Here is an 18,593-nt window from a genome sequence, read left to right on the forward strand (position 1 = left end):
AGTTCCGGACTTGTTCAATATAGCTATTGCATTGTCCTTTTTAGTTTCAATCAAGGTTATCATAAGTCCACCACTGTTCTTTGAGTTCAATTAGGTCCAGGTGCGAAATGTTCAAGTCTGGATCTTCAATCCAAAGATTTCCGGCAGCCTCCCCGGCGTCTTCCCCGTTAAGGGGAAAAACCAAGAGGCCGTCCTACCCGCCAACGCCACCAAAGGCGTGCACGATTGGTGTTTGTGAGACACCCGGGCGTTGTATTTATTTTTTCTCCCACACGCGCCAACAAAAGACGTGGCATAGGGTTTTGAAAAAGCAATTTTTATAAAAAAAGCAATTTTTGACATTTCCTCTCGCTCGGAGGTACTTTTATTGAGCGACCCCGCCTTCGTCGTAGGTGCCGCACCAGGGTTCCCATCCCACCAAGGCGCACCAAACGCTGCTTGGGGCGGTTTTCCGGTTTGCCACGAACATTGAAGCTAGGGTTTGAGTTTAGAAAGATCTTCATACCTCCGCGGGATTGTCATGGGTTGACACGTGGATCGAGGGGTCACTTGGCTAACCTCGTCATTAGGTTGTCGCACTGGGGCTTCCCATCCCACCACGCGCACCAAAGCGCGTGCTTGAGGCGGTTTGCCGATCCGACCCGAACGTCGAGAAACAGAGGATAAGAGGGGACTTTCTTTATTATTATAATATAAAATCAATTAATTACCAAACTAATTAAAATAATTATTTTAATTAATCATTTTTAATTTAAATATAAAATTAATTAAAGTAATTAATTTAAAAATTAATTAAAATTAATTAAGATAATAAGTTACAATTAATTTGAAATTAATATAAACTTTATAATAATTAATTCTAATAAATGTAATTAATTAACAATAATTATAATAATTAAATTTTAAAATTTGAATCATACATCTATAAAATTTAATTAATTATATTTCATTAATATTATAACACTTGCCGTTGCCAGGTCCCAAGTTCCTGGATGAGGAAAAGTGCGAGGTTGCGTTAGGTAGTCGACAACCAGCGTTAAAATTGTCGAACCAATAATGACATGGAATCCTTTTAAGAAATTGTGTTAATGCTAGGGCGTCCCCTGGGAAGCGACGCGCTGTATGCCTGAATACAGTACAAGTTGTGCAAGGGCCTTGCACCCCGGCGCCCCGGGTTGAGATGTAAAAATAGGCCAAGGGTTCCCACATCAAGGACGTATTGGGCAAAGAAGCTAGTCCCATGAAACTTAAAAAATTAGGATAGGAACTTGGAATATAGGTTCCCTTTACAGGAAAAATTAATGGAATAAATAGATATTATGGATTCATAGGAAGCTTTAAATATTTTTGTGGCATTCAGGAAACTAAATGGGTTGGAGATAAGGCTAAGGAAAGATAGTTTAGGATTTAAACTTTGGTATCTCGGTAGGAGTCGTACTAGAAATGGTGTAGGTGTTATTATAGATAAGAGTTTAAAGGAATAATGTTATAAAAATTAATAGGATGGAGATAGAATTATAGCTTTAAAGATTGTGGTTGATGATAAGGATTGTTAATATTATAAGTGCTTATGCTCCTCAAGTAGTTTGGGATATTTGAGTTCTAATTTTAAATTTTGGAATGACTTAGAAGAATTTTAATTACAAAATATTACCTTTTTTGGAGAAAGAGTTTTTATTGGAGAGATTTAAATGGACATGTTGGTAGAGAGCGGTTAGATGATTTTAAAAAGCCATTTCATGGTGGCCATGGATTTTGGAACGACGAATGAAGGTGGCAAGACCATATTGGATTTGTTTAGCTTATGATTTTTTTAATTGCTAATACAACTTATTAAGAAAAGGAATCATGAGCATCCTTCCATCCCACTTAATAAAAAATGGGATATAATTAAACCCAGATTGGACTATTTTCTTATTTAGAAAATTAAATCGTTTAGATTGCAAAGATTGTAAGAGTTATTCCGGAGTTAAAATTTATGTACCCAACATCGATTATTAGTTTGGACTTTAAGATTAAGGGCAAAAAATAAAAAATAAAGTAAAACAATTTTCTAGGATTAAATGGGGGCATTTAAAAGAATATTAACCCCAAAAATATTTTTGAATAAGATTTTAGATCTTAAGATTTTGTCTGTGCATGAGGATGCTACATATTATGTAGGAAAAAAGTGACTAGTGATATTAAGAATATCTGCCAAAAGATGTCCTTGGAGTATCAAAGGGGGAAAAGCTTACAATAGTAAAAATAGTTGGTGGCTGGAAATCCTAATGTGCAAGAAAAAATTAAAAATAAGAAGCTTTGTTATAAACACCTGGTTTAATTTTTAAAAATTCTGATAATTGGGAAATATATAAAAGTTGGCTCGTAAGGATGCTAAGAAAGAAATATGCGATGCAAAGGCAATATAGCTTTTTAGTGATTTATATAATAGATTAGATACTAAAGAGGGAGAAAGATATATGTATAAGTTAGCCAAACAAAGAGATAGGATAGTAAGGATTTAGTTACAAGTGAAGTGTATTAAAAGATGAAACAAGATCAAAAATACTTTTTCTTAGAGTGATATTCAACAAAGCATGGATGGAAGATATTTTTGCTAACTTTTTTACTCTGATTGTGAAAATAAGATTGACTATAGGTTGACCCTAGCACCCCCTAGATTGGAAAATAAAGAATTATTATTTTTATCGGCGTATTAGTAAAACTGAAAATTTAGAGAGTCTTTAAAGAAAATGAAAGGGTGGAAAAGCTGTTGGACCCCTTGATTGATATCCCATAGAGAAGATGTGGAAATGCTTAGGAGATTGAAGGAATTTCATGACTTTACTAAACTTTTTAATACTATTTTTGAAGACTAAGAAGATTTGCCAGATGAGTGAGAATGAGTGTGTTAATCCTATTTTTAAGAATAAAGGTGATGTACAAGATTGTGCGAATTATAGAGGTATTTAGTTAATGCTGTCATTACTATTAAAAACTATGGGACGAGTTTTGGAGCATAGGTTTGCGGAGCGTTGGATACTAATGTTTCTCAAAAATCAATTTGGGATTCATGTCCGGGTAGGTCGGACTAGGAAGCCATACATTGTATTAAGAGGTTTGATGGAGAAATATAGAGAAAATAAGGAGGATCTACATATGATATTTATTGATTTAGAAAAAGCATATGATAAAGTTCCAAGAGAAGTTGCTATGGAGAGTTCTTTGAAAAGAAAGGAGGTCAATTAATGCTTTATATTCAAATCATTAAAGGATTGTATGCAGGGAGCTATTATTGTGTTCAAACACAAGGTGGATTGGACCAGTATTTCCCCTATTTCGGTTGGGTTACATCAAGGATCAGCCTTAAGCCATATCTTTTTTGCTTATCATGGATGTTCTCACTAGACATTTGCAAAGATGTTACCTTGGTGTATGCTTGCTGATGATATTCTTCTTGTTGACAAGAACTAGAGAGGGAGTTGAAGTAAACTGAATTATGGAGGTCAAACTCCTTAGAGTCTAAAGGTTTTCACTTGAGTAGATCAAAACAGAATATATGGAGTGTAATTTTAGTATAAAGAACCCCTAGTGAGGGGATTTGTGACCTTTGGGCGATCCAAGTCCCATTAATAAGAGTTACACGTTTTAGATATCTTGGAATCTAATTGTCAGAGTGATTGGTGAAATAGCATTGGGATATTCATCAGCCAGAATTCAAGTTGATGGTTGAAGTGGAGGAAATTGCATCGGGCTTGTTATTGCTGATAGGAAAGTAACCCTCCTTAGGAAATTCTATAAGATGGTAGTGAGGCCTTGCAATGCTTTAAAATGGTGCTGAACTTGTTGGCCCTTTAAAAGAAGAAGCATAATACCTAAGTTAAGGTGTGGGCCCAGAGATGAGGAATGCCTCAAGGGGATGAGTGGCCTTACCCCTTTACGAGATAGGATTACGAAATTGCAGCATATACGTGAAAAGGTTGGAGTAGGCCTCCAGTAGAAGATAAGATTAGGAGAAAGTCGCCTTAGCATGGTCTGGTTTCACAATTAAAACGGCCGGCCTTGCAATGACCCGGTTTAGGAGAGTAGAGGGTAAATTAGATTTGACTTATGTAAGAAAGGTAGGGGTAGACCTAAAAAAGACTTGGATTAGAAAATATTTAGGAATGACCTTTCTTTATTAGATTTAAACGAAGAATTTGACTTTTTAATAGGACACAAGGAGAAAAAGGGATTCATTGTTAGCCGGACCCCACGTAGTGGGATAAAGGCTTGATTTTGTGTTGTTGTATATTTCATTAATATAAATCATAATTGGATTATATATATATAATAAAACAACCTTTCTTTCGGCCAATTTGAAGGGAATTTTGCCCCGAGTTGTGCGTGAAAGAGACCAAATTTACCTTTCACAGCCAATGGGCTCCGTTGTTTTGCTTCGCTCAAAATGTTGGTGTTCTACCGATATCCAACAAGAAGGAGACGTCGTAAAAGAGCAGGACATCCGGACCGGCCGTCGGAAGGCTCTCGCTAGGTATGTCTTCCTCTCTCTCTCTTCTCCTCTCTCTCTTCTCTCTACTCTCTCTCTTCTCTCTCCTCTCTCTCTCTCTCTCTCTCTCTCTCTCGTCGTGACGGTCGGACAGTTTAGAGGATCGGAATAGAGGAGGAGTTTCAGCCGGAGAAAGCAGGAGGCGAATCGGCTGGGTCGGAGCTCTCGTGCGGGAAGAGGCGAGGAGATCTCGTGTGTAGTGGAGTAGAACAGAGATAAAAGATCGGGGAGGATGAAGCCACGGGCGGCTTCGTTTTATAGATGGCGAACGGGGCCCCCGATTGAAGGAGAGGATCGGCAGGATCTACGCATGAAATTTTCGGGATACTGACGCATACCCGGCCGCCGAACGGGCTGGATTTGTGGAGGTTTTTGACGGATACGAGGTACGGAGGCGGATTGCTGGAGCGACTCTGCCAGGCGGGATTCTTGGATCTGTAGTCAAGGTATGATTTTGAGCCCTTTCTTCTTTTTTTGTTTCCTTTTGATTAACATGCAAGTCAACACTTTCACCAGGTTAACCTTTCAAGAAAAAAACAAAAGGCACCCACTTCAAATTTCACTGCTCTGTCTGCTTAGTTGTCATAATACTTGTGCTTGGCGATCCTGATTAGCTTCTAATCTGTCTCTAATTAATCCGATTTTCTCTATTTGCTTTCATCAACTAACCAGAACCCCATTAAACTTTCTTTCTCCTACCTCAAACTCAAGTTAAGGGAGTTCTGCACTTCTACTATAAAGCTGCTCATATGGTGTCATTTGTATACTTGATTGATAGCTATTGTTGTAAGAAAAATTCTATCAATGCGGTATGTGATCCTACCCAGCTACCTCTAAATTAAATATGCTTGGCTACAAGTACCTCTTTTAAACTTCTCTAAAGAGGCATGATCCAATAAGGAGGAAGCAGGGGTCTTTACACACTTTAAGTGTGAGACCAATTTTCTTGAATCGTTGCTATTCTTGATAAATATATATATACTTCTAATCTCTACCCCTATTATATGGTATTTTTAGTTTTCTTTACCATTTTTCATATTGTATTGATAGAAATAGTTATATAATTTGCAGCTTATGGTTTTAGTTAAAAGAAAATGTGGAATAATTATCATTAATAATAATTAAATATAATTAGAATATTAAATTATAATTAATCATAATTAAACATAATTAATTATTATTAACAACACTTAATTATAATTAAAATAAAATTAATTTTAATAATAATAATAATAATAATAACAAAACAAATCCTTCTCCTCCCCCTTCTCTCTGTTCGGCCAGGGATAAGCCGAAGAAGCGCGCAAGGGGGGGAAAGTTACCTTCATAACCAGCGAACTCCCGTTCTTGAGTCCGATCAAAATGTCGTGACTACCGAACCGAGAGGCAGGGAAGGTCTTCGAAGGAGCAAAGACGGCGGCGGAGGAGGAGACTAGGGCAGTCGGCGTGAGGTAGGGGAGATTTGGAGAGAGTTCGGCCGGAGAAGCAGGAGGCGAGATCGGCTGGGTCGGAGCTCTCGTGCGGGAAGAGGGAGGAGATCGCGTGTGTAGTGGAGAACAGAGAAGATCGGGGGAGGAGAAGCCAACGGGTTCGGCTTCGTTTTATAGAGGCGAACGGGGCTCGATTGAGGAGAGGATCGCAGGATTTACGCATGATTTTCGGGATACGACGCATACGGCGCCGAATGGCTGGATTTGTGGAGGTTTTTGACGGATACGAGGTACGGAGCGGGATTGCGGGAGCGACTCTGCCAGCGGGATTCTTGGATCTGATAGTCAAGGTATGATTTTGAGCTTCTTTCTTTTTTTGTTTTCCTTTGGATTTAACATGCAGGTCAACACTTTCACAGGTTTAACCTTCAAGAAAACAAAGTCACCCACTTCAAATTTCACTTCTCTGTGCTTAGTGTCATAATACTTGTGCTGGCGATCCTGAGTAGCTTCTAATCTGTCTCTAATTAATCCGATTTTCTCTATTGCTTCATCAACTAACTCAGGACCCATTAACTTTCTTTCTCCTACCTCAACCCAAGTTAAGGGAGTTCTGCACTTTCTACTATAAAGTGCTTCATATGGTGTCATTTGTATTCTTGATTGATAGCTATTGTTGTAAGAAAATTCTATCAATGGTATGTGATCCTCCAAGCTACCTCTAAATAAATATGCTTGCTTACAAGTACCGCTTAAACTCTCTAAAGAGGCATGATCAATAAGGTAGAAGCAGGGACTTAACACTTTAAGTGTGAGACAATTCTAAATGTGCTATTCATGATAAATATATATATACTTCTAATCTCTACCCTATTATATGGTATTTTAGTCTTTTACATTTTTCATATGTATTTGATAGATAATAGTTATATATTTGAGCTTATGGGTTTAGTTAAAAGAAATGTGGATCAAGAGGATGAGCCTATCAAAAGTAAAGCCCAAAGTCTACTTAGAAGATAAAGCTTGAAGATTTCCACAAGCAAAGTCTATAATAAATTAATCTGGGTTATATAACGGCAGGCAACTCAGCTGTCATATTTGATTGTATTAACTTGGACATTCATACTCTTACCTTAGTTAATTTACACATATATATATATATATATGCATGTGTTGATTGTTTACTAAGTGCGTATTGAAATGTCGATTTTTCTTAGGTTTGTTCTTTTCTTGGGGGCCGCTTGGACGTGTTTGATGTGATATTCTCTTAAGAAAAAATTAAGCATTCTACCCACTAAATTGTAAACAATTTAAAATCAATCTTAGTATTCATACTTTTCTAATAAAAAGCATTTGCATGGCTCCTTTCAAGGAGCCAATTTTTTCAAAATTGAAAATAATCAAGCATAGCCCATTGTATCACATGTATGAAGTCCTCACTTAAGGACTAGATAACAAAAATCCACAATTTTGTGAGTCAGCATTCTGCATATCCGTATGGTTAGGCATCTTAGCCTCAAAGCCAAGTTGGAAGTCCTTGCTTGATTTCGGGATTTCGGGCAGATATCGTGGATCCAACGGCTTACAGGTTAGTTAATTTTTTTGTTCATTGGATAACACATTGAGGTCAACACATATCCTACTCTCCATATACATTGAGACCGGATTTTATAGTTTTAAAAGCATTTATATGGGTTTAATTGGTAGCTCTTTACAGGCAATGCAATAAATTCAGATGTCAGGTTGGTTATGCCTCAGGTGAGGTGTAATTTATAAATCCTTTTGCACTCTGTTAGACTTACATTCGAGGCACTACCCCACAATAGTCCTCATCTTAACTCTAGGGGCTGAAGCTATTGTTAACTTCAATCACTCCATCATGGTTTAAAATTGCGCAATAAGAGACGCGCCTCAGCGCAATTTTGCCCCTTTAAGCCTCAAAGCCCACGCAATGAGTTCAAGATTTGAGACGTACGCCTCAAGTTTAGTAAGGCGTGCCTCGCCTCACGGTTGAGAGACATTCGCCTCTAAAAATTAAAAAAAAAACCTAACCTAATATATATTTGTTCGGTTCGGACCACCCAACCCCCACGCGGTCTTCCGTAATTTCCCGAAAACAGGTTTTCTCCCTTCTTCTTCGAGCGACCTTTTTCCCTCTTCGTTCGGCGTCGGCCTCCTTCCACTATGAGTTGCTCTTTGCCTATTGCTTGAAGTTATCTTCTAACACGAGTTGGGTTAGAGTTTCCCTCGACCAACAGCTGAAAGCTCTTCTTATTCGTGGTTCCATCTTCTTCTCGGTATCGCTAGATACATGCTCGGTACCGCTAGGTACATGCTCAGTACCGCTCGGTATCTTTCGATATCGAGCAGATACATGCTTAGTACCGCTCAGTACATGCTCGATATCAAACAACTTAAGACCTGACCAGGCAGGTCGAACCCTGCCAGGGGGCCCCCTTGGACCCCCAACAGACCGGTATATTGTTGTATTCATCATCTTTAGTAATAGTTGTTAGTGAGTGCATTATATTTAGGGATTCGATATATTGCAATGATACATTCTTCTCATAAAGGATGGTCAGAAGCTATGATGCACCGACACTTCTCCTCAAAGAGGCGTGCAGTGTCCGAGACCGTGTCCGACACGACACTCGCTCGACACTCCTCTGACACGTGTCGGACACGCCGAAAACGTGTCCGATTAATAAATATTAAATATAAATTGGACACGCGTGTCTGACACGTGTATCTTAAATATTTTATGAATTTTTTTAAACAAAATTTATTGTATTTTGCGGGATTTAAAATAAATTTCTTATTTCATATCCACAACACCTAATCAATGCCCACACTTAATACCCAATCATCGAATATTCTCATTTTCATTTCTTTTTGACAGTGAAGGTATTTTCATCTCCTCTCTCGGTGACTGATAAACGACATCGACGCCTGACTCTCAACATCCTATACTAATCATTTTAAGCACAAATTCTAGTTAAATGACTTATTATTTTCAAATTATTTTTAAAATTATACTTATTTAATTTTTATACACTATTTTTTAAATATAAAAACTATAATAACGTGTCCAACCCGTGTCCGTGTCCTATATTTTCAATAATTGACGTGTCCCATGTCCGTGTCGTGTCGTATCCGTGTCGCCGTGTCCGTGTTTGTGCATTATAGGTCAGAAGTAAGGATAAAGCTGCATCAGGCCATAGAAAAGATCCAGCATGGAAACGTAGCACTAAGGTGGATGTAGGGGGAAGTGAAAAAATATATATCTATATAAAATGTAATTATTGTGATAAAGTTGTGAATGGTGTGAATAGGATGAAGGATGATCTTTTAGAGTCTCACAAGAATATTGCACCATGCTCCAAAGTTGATACAGTAAGGGAGGAGATAAAGTCATACATGAATAAGTCTACCACGTCAAAACGTCTTGCACAAAAGCAATTTAAAAACAGAGTTGATGTTGGCTTTTACTACGGGAGTGAGCGCAGCGTTAGGAATTCATCTTCTTCGATGAAGCCCATTTCATCTAGGGGTGTAAGAGAGCTTATAGATCATTCTATAGTGGACACATTAGAGGATAGGCCTCTTACTACACAAAAGATGGCCCAGAAAATGCGAGGCACGAAGAAGAGTGTGTAAGGATATAGGCAGATTCTTATACGAAAATAAAATTCCATTTAATGTTGTAACATCACCTGCCTATTACAACATGCAGCTGGTCATTACCTAAAGCCTCAGTATTGATATAAATAAAATTAGGATTATATCATTGCATGGATCGGCTAATAAATGATGCAACTGAAAGATCAAATGCTGACATACAATTGATACCTTTTAGGAACAAAGAAGCCTTTTTTGGATTACAAAAAGCAAATGATACAATTGCCAAACAATCTCCAGATAATTTTCTTTAATGTTTTAAACATTTATTTAAAGTTATTTTTTTCGCACTAATTAAACTCTCTTATATAAATATTAGTTGAGTGGTAGATTCAATTTAGCGATAAGACTCCAGAATTGCAGCATTTTGCAGTGAAAGTTTTGGGCTTGACATGCTCTTTATCTGACTGTGAAAGAAATTGGAGTACCTATAACCAAATACATACAAAGAGGAGAAATCTCTTGTCCACATTGAGGATGAATTCATTGGTGTACATTATGTACAATAGGAAACTCAGAGATAGGAATTTGAAGAAAAAAGAATTAATGGATGATGATAATCCTTTGTTTTGTGAGGATGTGGCATCTGATGATGAGTGGTTTGTAGATGATGAAGTTGAAGTGATGCTGTTTGAATTACAATATGAATATTTAAATGTTGATTTCTTTGATGGTCTTAAAGCATCTACATCCACCACAACTCAAGAATAAATTAAAAAATGTATATAAATAATATAGTTTTCTTAGATTTTTATTAGTGTATTACACTATTATTTATTTTGAGATTGTTCAAAAATATTTAGGGAAGAGGAAGATAACTAATATTGATGAGGAAGGACCTGATTGGGAGACATCGGACTCTATAGGAGAGGAGAAAGGGGAGAGAGCAGTTCAGCATAATGATGATTCAAATGAATGCCCCCTTAGTACTGACAGTGATGATGACTTATGATTTCTTATGTGATATGTCATTGCCATTTATTTTTGGAATTATATGTTAATGAAAAGAATAATATGATTTGGGAAAGATGGTGTTTGAGTAGAAATATATTTCATGTTGTCTTATTATTGGGATATTTTGATTTCACTTCATATCTTGTGCATTTTTATGTTTTATATATTATTTACTCATTAGTATATACAAAATTTATCATTTTATGTTTACGCAATTTTTTGATTTTGAGGCTTACGCCTCAAAACGCCTTGAGGCTTACGCCTCGCCTCACTAACGAAAAATGCCTCAATACCCGATTACGCAATTTTAAACATTGCACTCCATAAACCCTCATCTTCTAGGGATTTCCTCCAACTTATGTTGTTGGAATATAAGCCTCAATATTTATATATATATATATATATATATAAGCATCAATATTCTAAATTAAGATGATCACCTTAAACAAAAATTTGATGCTAAAATATAAAATCCAATATAGAATAGTTTAAGCACTTCTGAGCTTCCTCAAAATTAAGTGCTTCTACTTCATTTCATTGGCTCTCATTGCAAAAATATGATTAAAGTTAACCCCTTCATCCTTCAAATTCCTAAATACAAAAATAAATAAGAATGTCATGAATTTTAAAATGAAAATATTAGTCAATATTTTGATGACTCTTAGAGAAAAGAAAACCATTAGTTTATATATATATATGAGATGGCATGCCTTTATAGTACAATTTAAGATATGGCTCCCATGACAAGTGTATTTCAAGATAAGATATGTAAATGATATCTTCTGCTCCTATTTTTACAACTACATCTTTTTATATTTAATAAAAAAAGAAATAATATTAAATTATTTACAAAAACTAGCATGCATATCATTTTCTAACTTTTGAATTACTATAATTAAGAAATACAATTAGCCACCAAGTTGTTTAACACATTCTTAATAACTAATTATCGGGAAACCCCCATTAGCCTATAATGGATGAAAGACAAAATTGTGTGTACAGCCAAAAGATAGTTTGGAGTCTTAAGTAATGTAAAAATTTAATCGTAAAAGCTGTGTTAATATTTTTTTAAAACATGTGTTCAAGAGGAAAGAACTAAAATGCTGTATTGTATGAAATGCTTATAAATAAAAAAAATTTGATGGCATAGTTGGCTCTTTTCAATTGAAAGAGCTCATGCTATAGTGATGCAGAAATGTTTAAATTTTCATCCAACCATGCGTTCCCGCCTCAGTATTCTGAGCTCCCAGCCTGATTCATGACATGATAAGCAAGAAAAAAAATCATGTTGCAATAAGAATTTTAGTTTGCTCCGGGACAAGAAATGAGTCCAGATTAGGCAACCACTCCCTAAACAATCAACACTGACATTCCAACAAGACAGCAATGTCCAACCTTTGTTTATTGAGATCGTGACAATATTTTAGATACCTAAATTTTAATCCGGGTGCAAAGAATTTTGTTCAATTGAGACTGCATGATTGCCACTTTCCATCTTCATGTGATAGAAAATGTAGCTAAATTTTGAGTATGTTAAAAGTTCCTTGTGGTTAAAACAATCCAAAAATGGGGAATATTGGAAAAGACAGACTTCAAAAGAACAGAAATCTAGGTTGGACTAAGGCCACTAGCTCGCAATCCAAGCATTAATACAGTTCTACTTGGGTGGCATCTCCTAAGTAAGGTCGGAGGAAGTGTTGTAGCCTTGAGAAAATTAAAAAAAAAAATACAATGGATCTTAATTTATAATCAAACCTATATTCAGAGTGATTCAAAACATGACTCTAATGCCAATTTAATGTGCAAAACATTAAAAAGAAAATAGAAAGAACAATAAAGATGGAAAAATGATAATATCAAGGAATAAAAACCATATAAACTAACATCATGTTTGAACAAAGATATTTCCATTCCCAATAATACTTCTTAAGTTAGTGGGATGCAGAAAGGAGATGCAAAATGCACTTAGTTTTGCCCTTGCATGTGTCAATAGCAAATCCAGATAAAGCAAGCAACGGCAAGGTCAATGGCATCCTTGGATAATTCAAATAGAAGCGTTTCCAAGTAATTTTGGTACAAATTATGGCACTCTTCTTGCTGTCATCTCCAACACCAGCTCATATGTCATACGGCTACAAACATTGCCATCATTATCACTGAATGAGGGAAGTTCAACACAGCTATCGCAGAAATCAGCTGACCACAAATAAAAAATCAACAAGCATCACCCAATCTTCAGATGATAGATGATAATACAATAGTTATCTTCATATGTGGCATGTCAAACACAAGTATTGTGGTGCTGAAATGGTCACGGCCAAGACCACATGTGTAGTCAAGCCTTTAAATGCTTGCAGGTGACACCATCATTGTCGTCGTATCCAACTAATTCCATATTCCTTACAGCTACTGTGGTGGAAAGATGGCCATTAATAGGAAAGCAACAAGGAACATCTAATCTACAGATGATTGTAGGCAACATGATCGTAGTCATCACATGCAATACTGCAAACACATCTATTGCAGAACTATAATGGTCATGGAAGGGAGCGTGATGAGCACCATTTGGTCATCAGATGGAGGCAAGGGACCCAATCGTAGTTATCATATTTGATATATTTCATAAGATTATTAAAGTGTAATTATGATCGATGGGAATGCCACAAGCATCATTCGATCTTCACATATGAGCATACCAGAGTAAGGACTCGAAGAATTTAAAAGATAAATCTCTAGTTTGCACATGTATATGGCAATCAGCTGAAAGACATAAAAAAAGTGGAAAGTCAGATTCTGATGCTTGACGTTATATAGTGACAGTTGTGTGGAATCTTGGCAATACGAAGTAATAAAATGGTTATTATTTAGTGTCTCAAACTGGCCATCAAAATATACCACATCGTAGGAGATGATGTAACAAGTATATTGATGATGATGGATTAGACTTCTGATGATATAATTGGAAATAACATCTCTAAAAAGATTTGCTGACTTTTAAATAGGCAAATGTCCCAATGGAAACAGGAGCATTTTGGAGGTTTTCAAGCTATTCTATGTTTTTTTAGTCGTCAATTCATCAAAATGGAGTTGAATCTTGTGCATGTTCTATCGTTCTTAATTGCCTCAAGATGCATGAATTGTGTTGAAAGTTTGCATGATTAGATACAAATTTCTTACAAGCCTAACGAGCACAAATGTGAGATAGCACTCAAAAGAAAGAACAGAGGAGCATTCATAAAGGCATATGAAAATAGTTAATATTGGGACAATTGGGATGATAATGAGGATAAATTTATGATCATGTGCGATTTAGTATGGACACATAAGTTGAGTAAAAGACAAATTCCATCATGCATATTTTTTAAAAAAATGAAACAAAAGTTTTGAGAATAATAACTAAGAAATGTTGATAAGAAGATAAAACCAACAATAAAAATTGAAAATAATGAATGGAGTAAATATTTCCAATCAGCATACATAGAATCATCTTAAATAGTTAAATGTTCTTTGTTCTTACCATTAACTTATACTGGGAAAGAACATCATACTCCCATTTCCTCTTTGGCCTTTTCACTGCAATTTCTCTTGGTAAAAACCTTTCCAGCAGAGAAGTCCACATACTACAAATAGTCAATGCATTAGAGAAAGCAATTGCATGGTTCAAACGAATCATAAATCTAATAAGTTGCAATGCTGCATGTCTAGTATCAAATAGAAATTGTTAGTGGGCACTCACACACATGAATCAGGATTGTCAATAAATCCGATCTCGGCTAAAATTTGCAGAGCGGTTAGCTGAGCAGCATTATTCCTTCCAGATGGATAATTTCCCAAAATATAGTCATGTTGTATCTGCAGTAGTTATAAGAAAAGAAATACAATATAAGAACACTGAAATAATAAAATTAAATATTTGAAAAAAGTATATAGGAAGACATCAAAGAGAACCTGAGCAACATACTTGGATGTATGACAAATGCAAAAACATTGGGTCGGATACACCATCATCTGATTCCTTAAATAGTCTTCGCTTGAATACAAGTTTAATGTACAAAACCTCTTCTTTACTGCGGTCCATGGCTGACTTAAATTCCGCCAACAAATCTCCAACATATTTTTTGTCATCTAACCTGATAAATTCCTCTGCGTATCATGGCAAACCTTCGTAAGAGCAATTGACAGAAATAAATAAAACCATATTGTAGGCAGCAAAACAACAGAATCAAGTGGAATCAATTTGGTGCTGAGGGTGGGGAATTCGCAGAAGTAACAGTTCTGAGATAATACCATTAAAAAATTCTTTCGAATTTGGGCCTGGTACAACTTTTCTGCATTCAAACAGACTGAAACTGGAAAAAGTTGAAAGGTTGATTAAGCTTGCAAGCTCCTGAAGAAAACTTTTCATGAGGAACATTTCCATAGATGGAAGGAGGAAACGGATTGAACAATACACTAAGAACAATAAAATGTAAAAGCCTTAATCACCAAAATAAAATCAAGAAAAAACTTGGTGAACCAAAAGAAAAACAAAGGTGTAGCCTCCAGTTTTAACTTCAGCAATACCCATTATAACTAATCTCAGCAGGATCAATATCTTAAACCAATTCTGATTATTAAATGTCAGAGTTGGCATACTATATCATCAAACCAATTGATATGATATAAATGCAAAAACTCAAAACGCATGCAAAACCTTGCAATGCAGATATTGAAGCATAAAATCCAGTAAAATATCACTCCAACCAATCTTAAAATTGAGAAAACACTGCTATATCTCCAAATAAAAAAGAAGGCCCAATTAAATTATAAGGAACGCAAAAATAAGACGGCAATTCCAAAACATGCATTCTACACGTGAAACTCCTCAAAACATCAAAGCAAATTTTATTTGAGTAGATAAACCTCCCCAAAATATTAAGATTTACATTTCATAACAGAATATGGATAAACTTTTTAGAGATATAATATACATTATATTTGTGAACCTCTCCAAAACATTGAAGGCCAATGAATTTCACAACAGGCTTAGTAAGAATGAATAATGGCCATTAGAAGCAGATAAAAAAATTCAGTGTAATTATATTAGAGGAACAATTAGAAGGATATCAAAGATAATTGAAAATAAGCTAACGTGATTTGGATATGCACAATGAAAGGTAGAAAAAGAGCCTAATAAATGAGAAGTGTACATTCGTATATGTTAATGTAGGTCTTTCATAGGCATCTAATAGGTTTGGATACATGAAATCGGACCTAATAAGTTCTAGCAACAAGAGTGTAACAGCCCAAACTCTTAACTATTAAAATATTATCCACTTTTGGCCTAACGGCCTCACAGTTTTTTCTTGTTGGTGCAACTTACCAGAAAGTCACCCATCCCAGGATTTCTCCAGGATGAGCACGCTTAACTGCAAAATTTTCTTAAAGAAATGCTAAGCATTATACCAAAAGGTGCATCGATGTTTAAGAGTTTAGTTTCTTTTACTTAAGGGTTTCACAATCTCTCCCACTTAAGTAACTGACGCCCTCGTTAGTATCTTTATTCTAGAATCATCCACCAGGCAAATATGATGATTCTAGAGGTGACCCCTACAAGTTCCAATGGTGACTCCCGTCATATAGCACTTTGTCCCATACAGGATTCAAGAGGAGACTCCCATAGCGTAGCACTTTATCTTACATGGCACTTAGTTCCTATCTTCCAACTGGTGTATTACTCTGATACCATTTATAATAACTCAAACTCTTAACTATCTAGATATTATCCGTTTTGGCCTAAAGGCCTCACGCCTTTTGTCCTGTTGGTGTAACTTCCTAGGATGTCACTCATCCAAGGATTTTCCTGGGATGAGCACGCTTAACAATGGAGTTTCTTAAAGAATTATAACCATTATACTAAAAGGTGCCTCGATATTTAAGAGTTTAGCTTCTTTTACTTAAGGGATTTCATAAAAATCTTGGCCAAAGCAGTCACCGTGTACTCCACGGGCACTTGCTAGCTAAGGAGAAGTGACTCGCCCCTTTGGTCATGTAAAATAGTCATCCCCAGTAGGAGCTACAAAGGACTTGAATAGATCCAACCATGCTCTTAAACTCTTCTCCTCAGGAAAGTTCAACTTTGCAAAGCTATTGGCCCTCGCTCAAATTGATAAGTCGCCGCTAACACGCCACTATGGCTATAGGGAATAAGTATCTCAAGAGGTGAAAAACCTAATCCTCTAGACTAACCCCACTCTCACCTCACGAATATCATGACCCAAAGGAACTAGCCCGTCGCACTTAACGGCCTCAAAACTCCACCTAAAGACTTAACACTACTCCCAAAGGACTCATCACACCAACTCCCCAGCACGCCCACAAGACTCGAGATACCAACTCTCCTACAAAGATGCCTAAAGAGCTAACCTCGAAACCAAGTACCAGGCAAAAACCAAGTACCAGGCAAAAAATCCCTAACAGGTCATGGCACGTGTCATATATAGTCTATAATAGGCAGAATTAATGATGCGCTTTTTATCTTTTTGTCTTTTCTATAACCCTCAGATCCCTATAAATAATGTGGATATTCATATTTTGAACCTTTTTTAGAGCACTATTGATCTAATAAAGTGTTCTTAAGATATTGGTTTTCTTCACTGCCTCTCAAATCTCCTATATCTTCTCATTTCTTTTTCAATTCTCACCCTACGTTCTTAGGGCTATTGTCTCAGAGGGTGTTGGGCTGGTTGGTAAGATCAGGTATCATCCAAAGGCACATTTCAATCCAACAAGATATAATTAGTTTCGAAGGATCAAGAAAGAGAATAGGTAGACCTAAAATAATTGACTAAAGTTATTCAGTGGATTTGTGAGGAATAGGCTTAACGCCTCAGACAACAAACAAGAAAACAAGAATGAAAATAAGGATTCATAAAGCTGGACCTAAATAATTGAGATAAGACTAATGATGATGAATATGCAATGTCTAAGTTATGAATTTATCCAAAAATTAAACTGACAAATTTACATTTTTAAACCAAATTATGGATCGAAATTTCAAGGATTTCAATACTTGTTGGTTATGAAATCAATTAACTTCCTTCTGAATCTTTTAATAGTCTAAAGGTATTTCTTCTTTCAAAATCTAGCAAAACAATATCATAATAGTAAAATGGCGAAGTTAGACTTATATATACAAATAGTTATTTGATTATGCAAAAAGGGATTGTGTTGAAAGAAAGGAAAGATCGTTCTATAATTGGCATGAAGTTTCCAATATTTTGTTGTTTATTACCTAAATGTATAGAAACACCTTTTTATCCAAATAAAACTATGCGGAGAGATTGTTCATTATTAACTAATACACTTCCTTGTTGACATCCATACGTGTTTTATGACAAATTCGAGCAAGCACAACACGAATGAAGATCAATTAATGTGACGCCATGTAAAATGAGACCAAAACACGCCAATCACAGCATAAATCACTCAAATGTCTCTCGCTCAAAAAACTGACAATGCTAATGCATTCAAAACATCAAAATTACTTGGAAAGGACACTCATATTGTCTGAATTGACGTAAGAAAAATAAACACAAATTAGCCCACACTAGAATAATGATACGCCTAGAGACTAAAAGCAGCAACGAACAATGGAAAATTACATAAATACTAAAAATAATGGCTGATTTTGGATTATAACTTCAAATTGAAAGCAAGATACAAGTAACCTACAATTCGAGAGATAAATCAATTCTCCCAAACAACCTAGACGACGCTAGAAATCCCTCAAAGAAAAAAAAAGCTACCACACACACAAATCAAAATCTGCATAAAACAAATAAACCTTAAACTTAGCCTTAAATAAGTTCTCCTCCTTGCCTCCTAAATCAACCCCCCCTTCCTAATGTATTTCCCTCTTTTATTTGAAAATCAATTAGGAAATCATTTTCTAATATATTTCTCGATTCAATTAGGAAATCCTTTTCTAATATATTTCCCTATTCTATTTGAAATTCAAT

General features: G+C 35.9%; 1 protein-coding gene across 6 annotated transcripts in view; it reads right to left on the reverse strand.

The window, feature by feature from the left end:
• Positions 1-18,593, reverse strand: part of LOC110093951 (kinesin-like protein KIN-14I) — a 111,676-nt gene that overhangs the window by 63,244 nt on the left and 29,839 nt on the right. For all 6 annotated transcript variants that reach the window (XM_020819022.2, XM_020819019.2, XM_028701300.1 and 3 more), the window contains 4 exons: positions 14,881-14,980; positions 14,555-14,736; positions 14,330-14,445; positions 14,111-14,213 (listed from right to left, as the gene is read on the reverse strand). In XM_020819022.2, the coding sequence (XP_020674681.1) occupies positions 14,111-14,213; positions 14,330-14,445; positions 14,555-14,736; positions 14,881-14,980 (501 nt within the window). The remainder of the gene's footprint in view (positions 1-14,110; positions 14,214-14,329; positions 14,446-14,554; positions 14,737-14,880; positions 14,981-18,593) is intronic.

The sequence above is a fragment of the Dendrobium catenatum genome, unplaced genomic scaffold, assembly GCF_001605985.2.
Source record: "Dendrobium catenatum unplaced genomic scaffold, ASM160598v2 fragScaff_scaffold_1674, whole genome shotgun sequence".
Classification (NCBI taxonomy): domain Eukaryota; kingdom Viridiplantae; phylum Streptophyta; class Magnoliopsida; order Asparagales; family Orchidaceae; genus Dendrobium; species Dendrobium catenatum.